This window comes from Chlorocebus sabaeus, chromosome X (assembly GCF_047675955.1).
Source record: "Chlorocebus sabaeus isolate Y175 chromosome X, mChlSab1.0.hap1, whole genome shotgun sequence".
In the NCBI taxonomy this organism is placed as follows: domain Eukaryota; kingdom Metazoa; phylum Chordata; class Mammalia; order Primates; family Cercopithecidae; genus Chlorocebus; species Chlorocebus sabaeus.
Genome location: NC_132933.1, coordinates 23,446,423 through 23,466,260, shown reverse-complemented (window position 1 = coordinate 23,466,260; position 19,838 = coordinate 23,446,423). Strand labels below are relative to the sequence as shown.

Below are 19,838 nucleotides of genomic sequence, written 5' to 3'. Positions count from 1 at the left end.
GTTGGGTACTTATGCAAGACCACACAGCTAGCGAAACCTGGTCTGTCAGAGGCTAAAGGCTACACAGTGTTGTTGTAAGGATTAGAGTTGGTGTACGTAAAGTTTCTGGAATATAGTAGGCAGTCTATAGATGGTAGGGTTTATTAATTATTATTACATAGTTCCCATAAACATAATTTCTGATGGCTGCATATTATTTGGAAAATTGTATATTTCAAGGTAAGTACATTTCTAAAATATTATTCCTTTAAAAGCATGTTTAGAATTCCATGGGAACGAACAAAACGTTTATTTGAAGAAACAATTGTCATAAAAAGAAATCCCAGAAAGATTGCATTAACGTGTGTTTCACTGGGCAATGGGAGTGTGTGTGTGTGTGTGTGTGTGTGTGGTGTGTGTTTAAATCTTTGTTGGCAGAGCAGAGCGGCTGGCCACTAGAGGTCTCTGATGCCCGAGGAGCTGTCAGTGATGAGCTGGAGCGAGCGAGGGATCACTAACACCTGAGACGGACTACAGACCAGCATGTGCAAGAGGTGGAAGTCCAAGTTAAACGCAAAAGGACCACCTCACTGAGAACCAAGAATGTCAGTTATACCCGAGGCCTTCTCAGCAGCAGCAAGCGCCTGTGGTGAATTTCCAGGCTGAACTGAGACAGGCATTCTTAACTGAGATAAAACCGTATTGGAACAGCAAGGAATCTGATGCCAAGGAAAATGTAATAAAGATATAATCTGTAATTTTTCAATGTAACATAGATTTATTTAGCCTGTCTTTCTATGTTTGTTGCTTTCATTTTTTAGGAAAAGGCTATGCGAGGTTGATTTTGATTTATTACCTTTTTTTTTTCTTTGGGATTTTTCTTTTTTTCGACTTTAAGATTAGAATGCTCTCATTTCTGAGGGTTTACTATTTACTTTTTATAAAATAAGAGCAGAGAGGAAGGGGGTTTACTGATAAATTCTCTTCTAGCTTTTCTTTATGTCTTTTTGCAGTATTACCCCTCAACTTGAATTAATTAGGCCTATTTATGCCACCATTTGGAGTTTAAATCCAAGGAGACAAACAGAAAATTTCTGAGAAATTCTCCTTTGTTGAATCATTTATACCCAACATTTTCAGTTTTTTTTTTTTTTTCTAAAGGGTCTGTCTCAGTCACCCAGGCTGGAGTACAGTGGCTTGATCTCAACTCACCACAGCCTCTGCTTCCAGTGTTCAAGCCATTCTCCTGCCTCAGCCTCTCGAGTAGCTGGGATTACAGGTGCATGCCACTGCCTAGCTAATTTTTGTACTTTTAGTAGATACAGGATTTTGTCATGTTGTCCAGGCTGGTATTGAACTCCCGACCTCAGGTGATCTGCCCGCCTTGGACTCCCAAAGTGCTGGGATTACAGGTGTGAGCCACTGCGCCTGGCCAGTATCCAACATTTTCTAGTAATTGCATGGGCTTGGTTGCAAGCAGGTGGTGGAATCTGATCGTTGTCCCAAGCTCTTCCGCAGAGTAAGACAATTTTTCATTGAATAGGTGTGCACATTTGATTTTTTTTAACCTAGGAATTTTTTAGCTTATCAGTTCAGTTCACACATTCTTGTAAATTTTGAAGTATAATATTTAAATCATACATTATGGTCTGCAAGTAGGACCATTTAATTTTCTGATATTTAATTACATCCTATTTTACTCTAGTCTCAACTGCTAGTTCTGCCTAAACAATACTAGTTTAGGATTTCTTTAGAGCAGGGGTTGGTAACATATCTGGCCCGAAATTTTATTGGAACACAACCATGTTCACTTATTACATGTGATCTGTGGTCGCATTGGTGCTACAGTGGCAACTTTGAGTAGTTGTGCAGATCAAGTGACAGGTACAGCCTAAAATATTTAATATCTTGCCATTTAAAAGAAAAAAAATGGCTGACCTTTGTTTTAGAGTAGCAGATTTAAAGAAGAAAACACCAAAGTGAGGCCAGTGAGGTTACTGATAACATTATAGAAGGTGATGAATAAAGGATTATAGAAGTTTATATGAAGTATACATTACAGGGTAGAGAATCAGATGAATTTCTTGGGTAAGGGATGACTTGAAGAATCATGTTAAAACTTGCTATATAGGTAGATGGGTAGTTTTTCAATACATTTAAACAATTGGTACCCTTTTTCATTATAAAAATATAAGGCACATGATAGCCAGGAAAAATAGGAAAATAAACCATTATGTTATGAATATCAGTTCAATTTTTGTTTGGTAGTTAAAAATTTACTAGGATATGTATCCAATTGGATACTTACCCAACTGTGATGAAAGGTGTAAATATTAGTAATATTAGCATGACTTTTAAATGTTTGTTACATTGTTTTCTAAAAGCATCACTAGAAATATGGATTGCCACTAAAAATTAAAGACCACTAGTTTGTTAGGACCACTCTTTGTATTCTGGTTTTTTTTGTTGTTGTTGTTAAATAAATATTTCCAATAAAGGAAAAAAAATTGTCTATATTTCAGTTTTCATAAAACAGCATGTTTAAACATTTTTCTGATCATAAAAGTAGCCACAATAACTGCTATATTTTTAAGGGCTGTGATGAAACAATGCTGTCACTGTGGAAAACAGTTTGGCAGTTCTTTAAAAAGTTGAACATAGAATTACCATATGATCCAGCAATTCCTGTCCTAGGTATATACTCCAAAAAGTGAAAGCAAGGACTCAGATTCTTGTACACCAGTGTTCATAACATGTATAATAGCCAAAATGTGGAAACTACCCTAATATTCATCTATAGAAGAATGGATAAACAAAACGTGCTCTGTACATACAATGGAATATGAATCAGCCTTAATAAGGAAATTCTGATACAGGGCCCAATGTACATGAACCTTGAAAACATTATGTTAATCGAAATAGGCCAGACACAAAAGGACAAATGTTGTATGATTTCCCTTATATCAGGTACCAAGAATAGCCAAATTCATAGAGAAAGTAGAATAGTAGTGACCAGAGGCTGGGAGAGGGGAGAGGGGAAGTGATTAATAGGCTTCTGTTTGGGAAGATGAAACATTTCTGGAAATAGACAGTGGTGATGGTTACACAATATTGGGAATGTACTTAATGCCATAAAATTGTCTGCTTAAAAATGGTTAAAATGGTAAATTTAATGTAATGTCCTTTTTTTTTTTTTGAGTCGGGGTCTCACTCTGTTGTCCAGACTGAAGTACAGTGGCATGATCTTGGCTCGCTGCAACCTCCGCCTCCCAGGTTCAAGTGATTCTCCTGCCTCAGCCTTCCAAGTAGCTGGAACTACAGACATGCACCACCATGCCTGGCTAATTTTGTATTTTTAGTAAAGACGGGGTTTCACCATGTTGGTCAGGCTGGTCTCGAACTCCTGACCTCAAGTGATCCACCCGCCTTGGCCTCTCAAAGTGCTGGGATTACAGATATGAGCCACTGCTCCTGGCTGTAATATACATTTTTCTACAGTAAAACAACAACAGGCCAGGCGTGGTGGCTCATGCCTGTAATCCCAGCACTTTAGGAGGCTGAGGAAGACGGATCACCTGAGGTCAGGAGTTTGAGGCCAGCCTGGCCAACATTGTGAAATCCTGTCTCTACTGAAAATACAAAAATTAGCCGGGCGTGATGGCACACGCTTGTAATCCCAGCTACTCAGGAGGCTGAGGCAGGAGAATCACTTGAACCTGGGAGGCAGAAGTTACAGTGAGCTGAGATCACACCACTGGGCTCCAGCCTGGGCAATAGAGTGAGACTCTGTCTCAAAAAAATGAAAAATTTAAAAAAAAACCATAACGATAACAAAAGGAGCCAAAATTAGCCTCTATCTCATAGACTGCTGGGCTTGAATGAGATAATTTGTGTGAGGTGCTTAGCACAGTGCCAGGATCATAGGGAATACTCAGTAAAGGAAAGATAAATGTTTTTCTAATAATTTAGAACCATTTAACTATAGAATGAGCTTCTTTGGGGGTGGAATAGTGAGCTCCCTGCTACTGGAAGCATTTAACAGGGGCAGAACAGACTTCTTAAAGTTTCATATGCAAACAAATCATCTGGACATAGTGTTAAAATGCAGATTCTTATTTAAATAGATTCTGGCTGAGGCCTGAGAGTCTACATTTTTAGCAAGCTCCAGGTTATATTGATGTTGCCAGTGGAGCACACTTGAGTAGCAGGAGGCTAGATAATTCCTTAGGGGGATGCTGGAGAAGCTACGTGATAATTCATCAGATGGAGCAATGAGATAGATCTCTGCGGCCTACTGCGGGAGCCACTCACCACATGTGGTTATTGAGCATTTGAAATGTGGCTAGTCCAAATTGAGATGTGCTGTGAGTGTAAAATACACAAAAACTTAGTATGGAAATAGACTAAAATATTTAATTAGTAATTTTTATATTGATTACATGCTGAAATGATACTTTTAGATATATTGAGCTAAATACAATATACAGAATATAGATATTTCATATATATATGTATATATTTTATTTTTGAGGGGGAGTCTTTCTCTGTTACCTGGGCTGCAGCTCAGTGGCATGATCTTGGCTCACTGCAAATTTGCCTCCCGGGTTCAGGCGATTCTCCTGCCTCAGCCTCCCAAGTAGCTGGGATTACAGGTGCCCACCACCACACCCGGCTAATTTTTAAAAAATTTTAGTAGAGATGGGTTTTCACAATGTTGGCTAGGCTGGTCTCGAACTACTAACTTCAAGTGATCTGCCCGCCTTGGCCTCCCAAAGTTTTGGGATTATAGGCATGAGCCAAAGAATATTAATATTGGGACCCCTTGAGCCCAGAAGTTTGAGACCAGCCTGGGCAACATAGGGAGGAACCGTTTCTACAAAATAAAAAATAAAAGCGTAGTCAAGTGTGGTAGTGCATGGCTATGGTCTCAGCCACTCAGGAGGCTGAGGTAGAGAATTACTTGGACCCAGGAAGTTGATGCTGCAGTGAGCTATGATAGTGCCATTGCTCTCCAGCCTGGGTGACAGAGATAGACCCCATCTCAAAAAAAAAAAAAAAAAAAAAAAAAAGTTTAAAGGGCTATTAATGGAAGGAGATCAAGCAGAATCTAGAGGGTGACACAGGGTTAGAAGATTTTCTTTTTGTGGTAACCTAGGAAGAATGTGAAGCTGATAGGAAAGATAAATGGAGAGGGAAGGTGGCTCTCCAGGACAGCAAGGAGTGAGTGAGGTCTGCAAGAAGGCACAGGTAAGACTAGGTTTATGCAGCATTTATATGAATATATGAAAGATGGAAAAATGTTAATGCTGGTATCTGGGTAGTGGGGATGACGCTTACATTTTACTTTTACTTTTGTGTGTGTGTGTGTGTGTGTGTGTGTGTGTCTTGCTAGTTTTTTTGAGATGGAGTTTCACTCTGTTGCCCAGACTGGAGTGCAGTGGCTTGATCTTGGCTCACTGCAACTGCTGCCTCCGGGGTTCAAGCGATTTTCCTGCCTTAGCCTCCTGAGTTGTTGGGATCACAGGCGTGCGCCACCACGCCTGACTGTTTTTTGTATTTTAAAGTAGAGATGGGGTTTCGCCATGTTGGTCAGGCTGGTCTCAAACTCCTGACCTCAGGCCTGCCTCGGCCTCCCAAAGTGCTAGGATTACAGGTGTGAGCTACTGCGCCCAACCTCTTTTGTGTTTTTATCTTTTTTGTGTGCGTTTGAAAATTTTCTTTTGTGTTTTCCTTTCCCCTCCATGAAGATGCATCACTTTAAATTGGGGCCAGGCGAGGGATTATTACTTATTATGAAAACAAAAGCAGAAAATCTGCTTCCCGATGTAGGAGGACCATAAGTTAGGAATAGCCAGGCCACTGACTTCAGTACACAAGGACATAAGGCCACTCTCCAGAAGCACATGACATGAACACATCTATCTCAAGAATTATAGGATAAGCATGTGTGTATGCATGGTGAATACTAGGAGGAGGCTCTTGACTATCAAGAGTAGCAGTGGATGTTTGGATTTCAGGTGATTGCTACCTTCCTTCCACTTTTGTGTATATTTTAGTGTTTTTTAATAACTATGCATTTTTTATAATCAGAAAAAATAATAAAGCTATTGTAATTTTGAAAACTATGTATAGTCTTCACCAAAGAAATTAATAGTCCCACTGTACACTGCACTGATAAAATCACATCTTAGGCTCTCATTCTCCTACTGGCCTGGAAGAAGTAGTGGCCATATTGTGAACTGTCTGTGGAAAGGGTCACGTTTCAGGAAAATGCGGGCAGCCTCAGCAGCTGAGAGTGGCCTCTGGCCAATAGCCAGAAAGAAACTGAAGCCCTCAGTGCTACAGGTGCAAGGAAATAAATTCTGCAACAATCTGGGTGAGTGTGGAAGTGGATTTTCACTCAGTCAAGTCTTAAATATACAAGTCTGGTCGATACCTTGATTGCAGCCTTGTGAGATCCCAGAGCACAGGACCCAGTGAAGTCATGCCTGGACTCTTGATCTACAGAAACTGTGAGACAGTACATGTGTGTTGTTCTAAGCTGCTGAATTTGTGGCAAACTTTTAATGCAGCAATAGAAAATTAACACACACTTCTACTAGCAGTATGTGAGAATTTGAAATACTTTACATCCTTGCCAACCCTCAGTCCTTTTAACTTTGGCCACGCTGGTGGGTGTGTATTGTGATTTTAATTTTGTAGGATACATGGATTAAAAATCTACCATTGTGGGGCTTGCCTTTTCACTCTTCTTAATGGTGACTTCTTTTTTGGGGGGCGGGGAATGGAGTCTCACTCTTGTTGCCCAGGCTGGAGTGCAGTGGCACAATCTCAGCTCAATGCAACCTCTGCCTCCTGGGTTCAAGCAATTCTCCTTCCTGACACAGCCTCCTGAGAAGCTGGGACTACAGGCGCGTGCCACCACGCCCGGCTAATTTTTTGTATTTTTAGTAGAGATGAAGTTTCACCGTGTTAGCCAGGATGGTCTCGAACTCCTGACCTCATGATCCACCTGCCTCGGCCTCCCAAAGTGCTGGGATTACAGGCATGAGCCACCGCGCCCGGCCCTTAATGGTGACTTCTAATGAAAACAAAAATGTTCCCAATTTTAAATTCAAAAAACACATCTTAGGTGTAGTTTCCAATCCCTAACATCTAACAGGGCCTCTCCTTCCCCACCAAATAGGCAATGCTAACTATTTATGAATTTACCTTTATTTGTCTTTGAAGGGGATCAGAATATGCCACCCCAATATATGTCACTTTGGCATAAGGATTATTTTGAGCTAAACATAATTGTGCATCTACAGGGGCAGGAAGAGTTCTCTGTCCTCTCCTTATCAGTCTAAAAGCAGGACATAAATTTCCCTTTGAGGAAGGTGTCCCCCTATACTAGGGAGAAAAGAGCAACTCTTACTTATCATTGGAGATGGGAAGATGAAGCCAAAATGAACTGGCATAAACAGACCTTACTAAAATAACCCTTATCTTCCATTAGGCCTTATCTTCTATTCTTCTCTCATATATTTCCTAGTTACTTCTCCAAAATTTATCATCTCTGGAAGCCAAAACCCCCTTTGCTTTGTTAAAAAGGTATACAAGCCTCTGAGTCTATCCACTTTGAGTTTCACTTCTTTTCTGTGAACTGTGCACATAAATATTCATAAAAAGTGCGTGCCTTTTCTCCTGTTCATCTGTTTTTAGTTTAATTTACAACCTGCAGGCACTGACCCTAAGAGGTTAGAGGAAAAGTTTTTCTCCCCTGACATCTTCCAGGAGTAGGATAATTAATATAGTGGGAGGTCTGGAAAGCATGCCTTATGAAAACTGATTGAGGGGATGTTAAGCTTGTGGAAGAAAACACTGCTGGGGTTGCTGATATATCAGAGGACTGTTAAGGGGAGAACAAAGAAAGAAAGGCAATTAACACTTGTTAAGCATGTACTAAGTGCCTGACTCTGTTCTAGGAGTATTAGAATATTTAATCTTTGGATAAGGAAACTGAAGCTCAGAAAAATTAAGTAATTTACCCAGAGTCACCAGAGATAGAAAATGACAGAGTCTGACCTCAAGAAGATCTTCTGGCAATTTCACTCCTAGGCATATACCCCAAAGAATTGAACACTGATACTCAAATACTTTTACACACATATTTATAGCAGCATTATTCGCAATATCCAAAAGTTGGAAACATCTCAAATATTTACCAGTGAGTGAATGGATACAAAATTGTAGTGTATACATAGAGTGGAATATAACTTAGCTATAAAAAGGGATGAAGTACTGACACTACAACTTGAATGAACCTCAAAAACTTATGTTAAGTGAAAAAGCCAGATGCAAAAGGTCACATATTGTATGATTCCATTAATATGAAATTTTCTGAATAGGTAAGTTCATAGAGAAAGAAAGCAGATTGGTGGTTGCCAGGGGATCTGGGGAGGGAGGAATGGCGAGCAAGTGCTTAATGGATGTGGGGTTTGAAAATGTTAGGTGATGAAAATGGTTGCACAATAGTGTCAATGTATTAAACACCACTAAATTGTTCACCTTAAATGGCTAATTTAACATCATGTGAACTTCGCCTCAATTAATAAAAAACGGTTTTGTAGCTTCAACTACAGTGCTCTTTTCATTCTTTAAGACCAGCTGTTTCTCTGTGGAGAGTAGAAAATGGAAAGTGCACTGTGGTTAATACACGTGGGAACTTTCTAAGAGTTATCCAATAATGTAATGGGCTGACTTATGTTGTATGCTTACCCTAGAAGTATTCCAGCAGAGGCTGGACAGCTGTCTATAATGACTACTATAGAAGGGACCTCTAAGTTTCCCTCCAACCATTAGATTACATGATTCTATACTCTTGAATAGCTTATCTCTTGGAGAGATCAGAATTCAAGCATAACATAAGAGACAGTATAGTCAAATACTGGTCTTTATGGTAGAGACTACAAATAGGAGGCAATTTATAAGGAATATGACCAACTTTGATAATAAGGATCATATTTTTTATGTTATAGTTTTGGAGAATGTTGGAAAAAACATAAGTAAGCAGTTAAATTGCTAACATGTTAACCGAAGTGTGGTATGTGTATGTTTTTAAATTTTTTTATTAAAAAATAAAAAATTATATATATATATACTTTTTTTTTTTTTTTGAGATGGAGTTTCGCACTTGTTGCCTAGGCTGGAGTGCAACGGCTCAGTCTCGCTCACTGCAACCTCTGCCTCCCAGGTTCAAGCGATTCTCCTGCCTCAGCTTCCCGAGTAGCTGGGATCACAGGCATGTGCCACCACACCTGGCTAATTTTTGTATATTTAGTGGAGACGGGGTTTTACCATGTTGGCCAGGCTGGTCTCAAACTCATGACCTCAGGTGATCCACCCATCTCAGCCTCCCAAAGTGCTGGAATTACAGGCGTGAGCCACCGCACCCCACCAAAAAAAATTTGAGGCTGGAGCACAGTGGCGCGATCACGGCTCACTGCAGCCTCGACCTCTTGGTCTCAAGTGATTCTCTTCATCCTCCAGAGTAACTGGGATTACAGTCATGGCTAATTTTTAAATTTTTGGTAGAGGCGGGTGTTTCCTTATATTGCCCAGGCTGGTCTCGACCTCCTGGGCTCAAGCGATGTTCCTGCCTCGGCTTTCCAACTATAGTATAGATGAGAGCAATATAGTATAGTGCTTAAGAGCAATTCCAGCTCTGTCATTTACTAAATTACTCTCCTAACCTTTTATGGCCTCAGTGTTCTCAACCGTCAAAGGGGGAAAATAATAGTACCTGTCTTATCTGGTAGTTAGGAACACAAGAAGCTCTTGGCACCACCCTTGGTACATGGTAGGTACTCCACAATGTCAGCTAATACTATGATCATGTGTGCTGCCTGAAGAAAATTTTAAATGGAAAACAAAACAAACAAAAACATAGGCCGGGCTCGGTGGCTCACGCCTGTAATCCCAGCACTTTGAGGGACCAAGGCGGGTGGATCACCTGAGGCCAGGAGTTTGCGATTAGCATGGCCAACATGGCGAAACCCCATCTCTACTAAAAATACAAAAATTAGCTGGGTGTGGTAGCAGGCACCTGTCATCCCAGCTACTCAGGAGGCTGAGGCAGGAGAATCGCTTGAACCTGGGAGGCGGAGGTTGCAGTGAGCCGAGATCGCACCACTGCACTCCAGCCTGGACCACAGAGTGCCACTCTGTCCAAAAAGAAACAAACAAACAAAAAAACGCAGCAAAATAAAACAAAGTGAACTAAAATGAGAAATATCCTTTTGGAAGAACACAGTTCCAAATATTTATTCATTCAACAAATAACCATATAGGGCCAAATGCCTTGCACTGACTTTTCCTTATAGCACAGAAGCAATAAACCCTACTATTGCGTACTCTCACGTGATTAAGGAACGTTGTTAAGGGGCTCAAAAATCGGACGTCATAGCCCGTTGGCTAACTGAATCACCCAGGGAGCTTTGCGGTGTCCCCTTCCAGCAGCCATTGGGGCCAAAGTCGGAAGCCGGGCGTTGGACTCTTGTCATCTGCTGGCAGATTATGAGGTTTGGATTAACTGGGATTTCCCCTGTTGGTGTTTTTCTGCCTTATCCGTTTAGCTTTTTATGGTCCCCTTTTTGGTATCCAACTTGCTCTTTCTTAAGTGAAGTTTCTGATTAAAGCAAAAGCTTCAAGTAAGGGGCCTGACCGTAACATTTTACTCGTTAATGTCTGACGTCCAGTAGGTGCTTTCGCGTTCATTCTCCCTCCCTTCCTCTCCCTCCCTCCCTCCCTCTCCCTCCCTCCCTCCCTCTCCCTCCCTCCCTCCCTCTCCCTCCCTCCTTCCTCTCCCTCCCTTTCTCTCCCCCCTTCCTTTCTCTCTCTCCCTTTCTCTCCTTTCTTTGATGGAGTCTTGCTCTGTCGCCCAGGCTAGAGTGCAGTGGCATGATCTCAGCTCACTGCAACCTCCACCTCCGGGGTTCAAGTGATTCTCCTGCCTCAGCCTCCTGAGTAGCTGGGACCACAGGTGCGTGCCACCACACCCAGCTAATTTTTTTGCATTTTTAGTAGAGACGGGATTTCATCATGTTGGTGAGGCTGGTCTCAAACTCCTGGCATCAAGTGATGCGCCCGGACCCTCAAAGTGTTGGGATTACAGGCGTGAGCCACCGCGCCTGGCCTTGACCTTTATTTTCTTATTGAGCCCAGGCACCTCACTAAATTCGGCTCACCCATATGTCTCATTTTCCTACTTTTGTTTTGAAGCCTTTGCCCCAGCCGCTCCACGTTGCCGCCTTTTTCCTACTGCGCTCGCAGGGCACCACGCCCACCACTCCCCTTGCCCAACTCCACAAGCCCTGATACCGGGGAGAGGCCCCTTCCTTTTCTAGTCCTTCCACGCGCTAGGTGGGTGGGTTTGGCGGTGACGAGGCGACACCTCTTTCCTTTCTGGCGAGCACGTTAACTGGGGAAGCTGCCAAATTCTCACGCCTTAGGTGCCCTGCCTCCACCTCCCGCAAGTCCGGTTGCCCCTCTAGGCCTCTGCGCCTCCAATGGTTCTGACCCTCGCCTTTAGACCCCTGCCGCTTCCGCCTTTTATTTCGCGCCTTTGTTTTCAGGTTGGGAAGGGGCGGAGTTGAAATGGCTGCGCCGCCGTTGCCGAAGCAACGCCTTGGTTACTTCCGTTGATTTCAATGCTTCCGGGTTGGCGCTGCAGTGGCGTTTCCGACTGTGGGAGCCTCAGCTTCCCAGTCGTCCGATGAGCCCGAGCAGGTGAGGGGGAGCTCCTGGACTTCCAGGCTGGGGAGCGGGGCTGGGCCGCGCCAGGCCGCGTGGGGCCGGGCTGGCCTGGTTCCCGGCCTGGGAAGGGCTTAACGGTCCTCTGGTCTCTCTCTCCCCTCAGCTGAGTCCCTTCCCTGTCTTTCACTCTTCTGGCATCGGTGGTTTTACTTCTTCGATTGAACCCTGCTTCCTCGACCCCCCTGGGAGGCCGCCTCCTTCAGGCGCCTCCCTTCTCTCCACGAGCTCGCTCTGACAGCTGAGGAACTGGCAAGATCCTGCTACCCAGAGGGTGAATGGGTATCTTTCCCGGAATAATCCTAATTTTTCTAAGGGTGAAGTTTGCAACGGCGGCCGTGATTGTAAGCGGAGTAAGCAAACACCTCCATTGTATTAGTGTGAGGGATGCTGTTGAAAGATGCTCCCCTTCGGTTTCTACCCCCTGTCACTCCTGAGGTCAAGGCATTGAAGGCATCTATTAAAATGCAGTTCAGTTACTTGATTGGCATGACAGCTGTTATCAACATGAATTAGTTTCTCAGACAAGATAACAGCAGGGACATTTATAGTTTCCTGTCAGTGATTCCTTGTTGTTGTTGTTTCCCCCCCCAGGCTAGAGATGCTTAATGTTATCATGAACTCTTCCCTCGTCTTCATTCCCTACATCATCGAGTTCTTTGTGTCTTCATTGGGGAAGTCTATCTCTAACCTCAGTGCCAACAAGCATCTTTGTCTGCTGTACTTTGCACCATCCTAAGCTAGTCTCCCTGCCTCTCCCATTTGTAATGTAATCCACTGTGTTTGCTGCAGCCCTAATAGGCTAAAATGTGGATTTCCTCAAGTCACTTCTCTGTTAAACGCACACACACAAGCAAAACATGCAGCCCCCTCTTATGCCCCCCACCCCCACCCCTTGGTTTCAAGCCTTTCAACATAACATGCTCCTTATCACACTTCTTGTCTGATACTGTTTCAGTCAACAAGGGAATTCTCTGTTCCAATTAGGTTCCTTTCTTCTTAGCATAAACCATACTGATGCCTGCTTCTACATGCTGTGCTTGTTCTCACATTTGTGTTTCTGTTCATTCTGTCTCTTCCCTGCCCCTCTCCCTTACCTGCACCTAACTAGGTTGTACCTGCCATCTCTCAAGGTTCAGTTTAGGTTCTCTCACCTCCGCAATTTTCAAATTAGTCAAGCCCATGCTGGTTGTAGTCTTTTCTATGCTCCTCTTGCTCTTAAAGTTTGTACTACACAGTTTAGCACTTAATTTTTCTCTAGCGAACTACTTTGATTTCTTCCACCAGATTATAAGCTCTTGAAAGGCAAGTACTGTATTTTGTACTTTTTCCCCTGTCCCATCTCATTGGTTATTCAGGAAAGATAGGTTGAATGGTAAATATAGTTTTGGTTCTAGAACGAATATCAGTGTTTTTCAAACATGATTATACCCAAAGTGCATTGCAGGTTTGGGCATTTAGCACGCCTTCGATAAATATCTGCTTGGCTCTCCATTGTTACTTTCTGGATCTGAGAATCTCTAATTTCTACTCTTTCTTAAAGGAGAAAGCAGGAAAGGCACCCAGAGTTTCCCGACCAGATCTTGGGAGTAGTATAGGGCAATGTAACTTGTATTGTAGGACATTCTTACTTTCACTCATTAGTCTATCAAATTCTCCGAAGTCAGATCTTCAGAATAAATGTTGGCATTTTGAAGACAATTTTCATTGTTTTCTTTATACAGTAAAAATAGGGTACTATATTTTTATTTTACCTTAGATATGACTACTTTTACCCATATCTGGGGTTAGCCCCTACAAGTTAAAATAATTTTTAGAGGGCTTGGGGGTATTTTACATAAGTAATTCCTTGCAACAAAAGCAAGGGAACAGGGTTCGTAGGCAGAGAATATCTGGGGATCAAGATAGTGTCATACACAGGGTGTGTAGCATTGGTCAGGTCCAGCAAGTTACCTTCCTGGTTTCCCCTGCAATGTTTTATATACAGGCTGCATACATAGGTAAAGGACGTCACACTGCAAAACCAACTAAGTATTGAATGGATGTATACTCAATTCTATGCAAGCTATAATGGGGGTTAAAAAAAGTACTGTGAGATGTAGTATCTTCCCTCGGGGATCTTACTTAGTTAAGAGAGGAAATAACATTGGACATCTTGAAGTTGACCCTCATCCTAGTCATTATTTTTATGCCTGAGATTAAGATATAGAAGGGATAAAAGAAGGTTCAAAAAATATTGCACACCTGTAGAATAGGTGTGACACAACATGCATGCATGTAGACAACTTTATGTAAAAGACTTGGAGGTTTCAGCTGACAGTTTAATGATTTGATAGTGTGTTGTGGCTCCCAAAAAAGTGAGTGCAAGTTTAAGCTCTAGTAATTGAAGTATAATGTGTCGAATGAAGAGAAAGATCATGGATATTTAGCTTGAGAAACATAAGATGTAAGAGAACATCATAGCTGTCTTTAAATATTTGAAGGGCTTGCCTAGGGAAAAAAGAATGCATTTGTCCAAAGACTGGGTACGAATTAGAGGAAGACAGACTTTTGGCTCAATATGAGGAGGGAGTGTCTAAAAACAGATCTAATCAAAGATGATCCAGGATTTCTTCATAAGATTTTTTCCTAACATTGGAGTGAAAGAGATTTTCCTATCAGATGGGGGTAGGGAAGTAGTGATTGTGGCAATGGTGGGTTTTGCCTGTGGTCCCCAGATTTTTGGATTTCATGGGCCAGTAAAATGTAAATGAAAGTGTGGGGAGCGTACACAAATACAGGCTAGTTAGCCTATGCTCCAGGCATAAGAAGAATGTGATCTGTTAATAATAGACAGTCCCTAAATTAAATACATTTAGCTGAAAAAAAAAGCACTAAATGCCCTTATTTTTTGTCATTTCACCTTAGAATTGTGGGAACTTCATTAGGGAACCACTGGGCTAACTGTCGTAAGATTCAGCGACTGGTCTTTCATCTTCCTGCCATGTCCTCCCTGCTCCCTGCCTTTCACTGATTCATCATCGCTCCCTGAACCCTGAGCACATTTTCTTTATTAAGGGGCTGGTAGCAGGTTGTAAAGTTCCGATAGAGGCTTTCTCTGTAATACAAAGAATTGAAAAAAGTTGTAAAGAGAAAGCTTTGGAGAGACAACTTTATGTAAAAGTAGCTGTCTGAAACCTTTAAGACTATTTGGGGCAATCTCTAAATTTGTGAATGGAGAGTTAATTTTTTCCTCACAAACTCAAAGAGGGGATATGCCATGATCTTGCTTTTCCATCTCTACTCTCACCATATGTGTCATATTTTACTATAAATTCTAATCGGAAAATGTGGGCATAGCTAGAAATGGTGATAAGGTAGTATTTAGTCTTCACGACTCCTATTTCCAGCTGCAATTGATATTTGAAGTGGCTATTCCTGCTTTGCTCATTAGAATTCTTTTTAACAACTTTCCCCCAAAAGGGCTATCTATCCCAGACTCTATATGTACTATGCTTGAAAGGAAGACTCCATAATGATTTTTGTGGCCTGTAACTAAAACATTTAATCAGCATGTTTGCTATCTTCTCTGGAAAATTGTATTTTGCTTAGTTACAGAGAATTCCTTATGTGGAAGCAAAGCAAAACGTTTAAAGGGATACTATGACTCATAGCTGCTAACCCCAGATTGGGCAATGGGAGGGAGGGGTGGGCAGCAAGTAATATCTGTTAAGATGTAAATTTGGGTACTTAAATTTTTAAAAATGTAATAATGATAGTTAACTAACAATTATTGAACTGCGTGCCAGGCACTTTTCAAGGTGTTTTTGATATTTAATTTTCACAACAACCCTATGATATAGTTTTTATTATTAGTTCCATTTTACAGTTCAGAAAGTGGAGGCATAGAGAGATTAAATAACTTGCCCAAGGTCACAGAACTAGTAAGTGATGGAGTCAGAAAATGAATCTGGAGTTAGCATTTAAATTTTAACAGTCTGACTTCAGGAGTCTGCATTCCTGACCATAAACCACTTGGAAGTTGCTTTTGAAATTCAGAAGTATATATACTATGAAGCTCTGAAAAAGGAATATTTGAAAGAAATCTGAGAGTCCATGCTAAGAACAGATACTACTTTCAGGTGAACCAGGATTTAGTAGGCAATGCCTAGAGCAGTTCTTAAGTGTGGAAGCATCAGCGTTATTTGGGATCTTGCAAATTCTCAGGGCCACACCACCAATCAGAAACTCTGGGGTAGAGGCCCAACAATCTATGTTTTAATAGGCCTTCTGGGTGATTCTAATACATACTAAAATTTGCAAAACCTAGAGGCCAGAGCTGTGGAAAAAAATAAAATCCAAGAGAGAACAAGCTGAAAGTGGCATAAAAAGAGAGTAAAGCTGAAAAGATTGACGATGACAGGTCTAACGGGGGTGGGATAGGGAAGGAGAAAAGGGAGACTGGGAACAGAATACATTGTTAAATAACTAGAACATAAAAGAAGAACAGTATTTGTATGTGCGTGTTTTAAAAGGCCAAGAGGAAGGAAAAGGAGATCCACTAGATGGATGTACGTTAAATGTCAGAGGGAAGAGAGACATCATATTGCTATCATTCCTTTGGGGGCAAGAAGGAAGGTGAAAAGGTTCTTAGCTCAGCCTGGGCCTGGTTGGGGGGACAAAGTTATATATAGCTAGAAACCCTATAGTAGAGAGATAGGAGGGCCAAGAATATGAGAGGGTAGTAGTGTAAGCCTGTGCTTTGTACCTGAATCAAGCTAACTGAATACCATAAACTGCTTTTATGAGATGCCTCAGCCTATATAATTTGAATTCCGGGTTCCTTCATTTGTAATTATCTAGTTGAATGTCAAAGTTGGGTGTGCTGGATGGACTGAAACTTCTTCTCTGGGAGGGGACAAATATAACATTAAAGAAACTGAAGAGAATGAAGGGCACAGGTTGATCTCTGAGTGAATCACACGCCTACCCCTACAAAATGTCAGTAAAGAACAAACTCATGATCATCCAGCACATAAAACAGGATCCCCTATTTTGTGTCATTCCACTTGGTGGGGTTTTTCCTCTACCTCTGTTTTATTTGCCAATTTTGTTTATCTAAATTATATGATCGGATGCTAACAAATGCTCCTCACTCTTGTGCCTTGTTCTGATTTGTGTTTATTTTTAGCACCAGAAAAGTACCACTGTAAGTCATGAGATGTCTGGTCTGAATTGGAAACCCTTTGTATATGGCGGCCTTGCCTCTATCGTGGCTGAGTTTGGTAAGAATGCGAGAAAGGACAAATCTGCATTATATGGTATAGATGGTAGCTTATGGTGATGGTTATTTTTGGTGAAAGCCAGATAAAAAATAAGAAGCTCACATTATTTTGAAAATTGTCTCAAAGCCGTGAAGTAATATTTCGGGGAAAGTACTACTAATATTATGGCAGATGAGTTAAAAAAAGTCAAACTAAGGAAAGCTTTTTTGGTAGTTTACTGATTTGTTAATTTGCTAGGCTTAAGTAAAATACATGAATATATAGAGGGAGTTGATATGTCTTAAGGGTTTTTGCTATATTTCTGTATTAATAGTCTTTTATGCTAAATTGTTTATAAGTTTATTTGTACTGAAAGTCCTTTTTTTCAAACCTCTGTCCTATTTTAGAAGAAAATATACTCACAAGATCAAACAAGAGTCTCTTCTACATGATTTTAATTTTGAAATATTTTTAGATTGTTGTTTTTTCATCTTCCAGATATTCTCTTTTCTAAACTATTCATGAATGACTACTGACGTTCTTGGCATATCCTGTGGTGTTGTGATATTCGGGTCATCAGTGACCAGAGCTACCTAATCATCTTGTTAGTTTTACACCCTGAAATATATTTTGTCAATGTGATGACCACTTCTGTTTGTTGATGTAAGAGGTTTGGTTAAAGAAAATTTCCCCCCAAACAGTCTGCTGGTATTAGTCCTGAATTACTTAAGGGACCAGGATGAGGAGAACCAAATAGGGCTTTGCCATTATCTTTCATAATATTAGGGGACTATTTGTTTCTCGTAAACAGATAAAAGAAAAACCCCACAAAACTTTGTAGCACTATATAAGAGCATCTGGAGCAGAAATCCCATGCTTTCCTATCTTTGTGAAAATTTGGGGAGATTTTATGAGACACAGCGGTGGGGACACTTGGGGTGGAAAGGGGCAGGAGGGAGACTGATAAATGCCAGATGGAACGTTACAGATGAAATAAAAAACAACATTTAATTATTTTGCATTTATAATAGGGCAATCTTAAAGAATTTTATCATATTACAGTTTGAAGTATATTTTAGGTCAATTGGTGCTGCCTATGTATAGTATAATGCATTTCACTTACCACATGCAACTCATGTCCTCTAACAGTGGTATTCTACTAGAGCTCTTCTATGTGTTATTAAAAAGGACTTTGTCTTAGGATTCAAGTATTGTCCTTGGCTTATATTTAGCAACAGCTTAACTGTGATTCTTTGGACATACTTATAAATGAGTGTGTTCCTTTATAGGGACTTTCCCTGTGGACCTTACCAAAACACGACTTCAGGTTCAAGGCCAAAGCATTGATGCCCGTTTCAAAGAGATAAAATATAGAGGGATGTTCCACGCACTGTTTCGCATCTGTAAAGAGGAAGGTGTATTGGCTCTCTATTCAGGGTAAGACTGGTTCTTTCCTTATATCATTAACAGATATGCTTTTTAAAGAAGCCATAGTTTTCAGCTGTCTGATAGTTTGTGTCTGTTTCATAGTCACTATTTCAACTTGTAATTCAGTATTGATATGCCAGTTTATATTTCTCCTCCTTATAAGTCTTGAGCTTTGGATTTTGTGTTCACTTGGCTATAAGTGATAATAACATTTTAAAATGGATATGTCGTTGCAGCATAGACTTTCTGCAGATTTCCCGAGAGTCATAATAGCCACTGTTAATAACAGCACCAATTAATTATATATATTTTTGTGATATCCCTCCTGAGTTGGCAAATTCTGACTTCCTTTAAAATTATCCTCTTTGAAAAAATATTATCCTTGCAGTTTAAACAGAAAGTGCATAATGAGAGAGAGGGAGACCCATCTTTATCATCACCTTTTGATTAGCCATTTGTGGTTTACTGTCTAGTTTGCAGTTCATCTGTTGCCAGTTTCCTAGGCCACTCCTGTGTCTAGGCTACCGGTTTATTACTCAGAGAATAGATATCAGTGTTATCGTTAAACTATGTTACATCGTTAAACTATGTTAGACTTAATTTAAAAGGTAATTTTCTTGGGGGAAAAATCAAGTAGTATATCCTGAAGCATCCTGAAGATGATCCACCATCCTGATTTGTGGATCATCTGTTTTACCTTGTTCTTTCATCAGCATGTATAATCACAAGATATTTTCTTTTCTGATAGCAAGGAATAAAGTCAGAAATATGCATATTTAGTCATCATTTAAAAATCCTAACCATTTGAGCTGCTGCTGTGTTTCTATTTATACCTCCTACAGTATAGTTCTGCAATTTGGAAGAATCCCAAAGGAGGTATGAATGAGAATGTCTCCAGTTTAAAGGAGAACTTAAATAGGGTGGAAGTTTGGCTCTAGTGCCTCCCTCCTTGTTGATATGATTAAAGACGTATCTGCAACTGTTAGGAAGTAGAGGTTGATTTTTTAAAAAAAAATCTTTATCAGGTGAGTAATGATGTATAATTCTTTTTATACATTGCTGGATTCAATTTACCAATATTTTCTTAAGGAGTTTTGCATCTAAGTTCATGAGAGACATTAGTCTGTGGTTTTCCTTTTTTGTACTGTTTTTGTCTGGTTTTGGTATCAGGGTAATACTAGGCAAAATAAGTTGGGAAGCATTCCCTCTTCTGCTTTCTGGAAGGAACTGTGTAAGCTTGGTGTTAATTTTTAAAATGGTTTGTAGAATTCCCCAGTGAAATTATCTGGGGCTGAATATTTATTTTTGGGGAGCATCTAAATTCAGAATGCAAATTCTTTAAGGTTATCATAGTTTGGGGTGCTATAACAAAATACCATAGACTGGGTGACTTGT

At 40.7% G+C, this 19,838-nt stretch overlaps 1 protein-coding gene across 4 annotated transcripts in view; it reads left to right on the top strand.

Moving 5' to 3' along the window:
- The first annotated feature begins 11,647 nt into the window (after positions 1-11,647).
- Positions 11,648-19,838, top strand: part of SLC25A14 (solute carrier family 25 member 14) — a 33,724-nt gene continuing 25,533 nt past the window's right edge. The window contains exons 1-4 of one of the 4 annotated variants that reach the window (XM_007992680.3): positions 11,690-11,748; positions 11,879-12,116; positions 16,943-17,036; positions 18,305-18,452. In XM_007992680.3, coding sequence (XP_007990871.1) covers positions 12,051-12,116; positions 16,943-17,036; positions 18,305-18,452 — 308 coding nt within the window. In that variant the 5' untranslated portion in view covers positions 11,690-11,748; positions 11,879-12,050. Of the gene's footprint in view, positions 11,749-11,878; positions 12,126-16,942; positions 17,037-17,513; positions 17,679-18,304; positions 18,453-19,838 lie in introns of those variants that run through there. The other 3 variants (XM_007992679.3, XM_007992681.3, XM_007992682.2) reach the window with 3 other exon arrangements.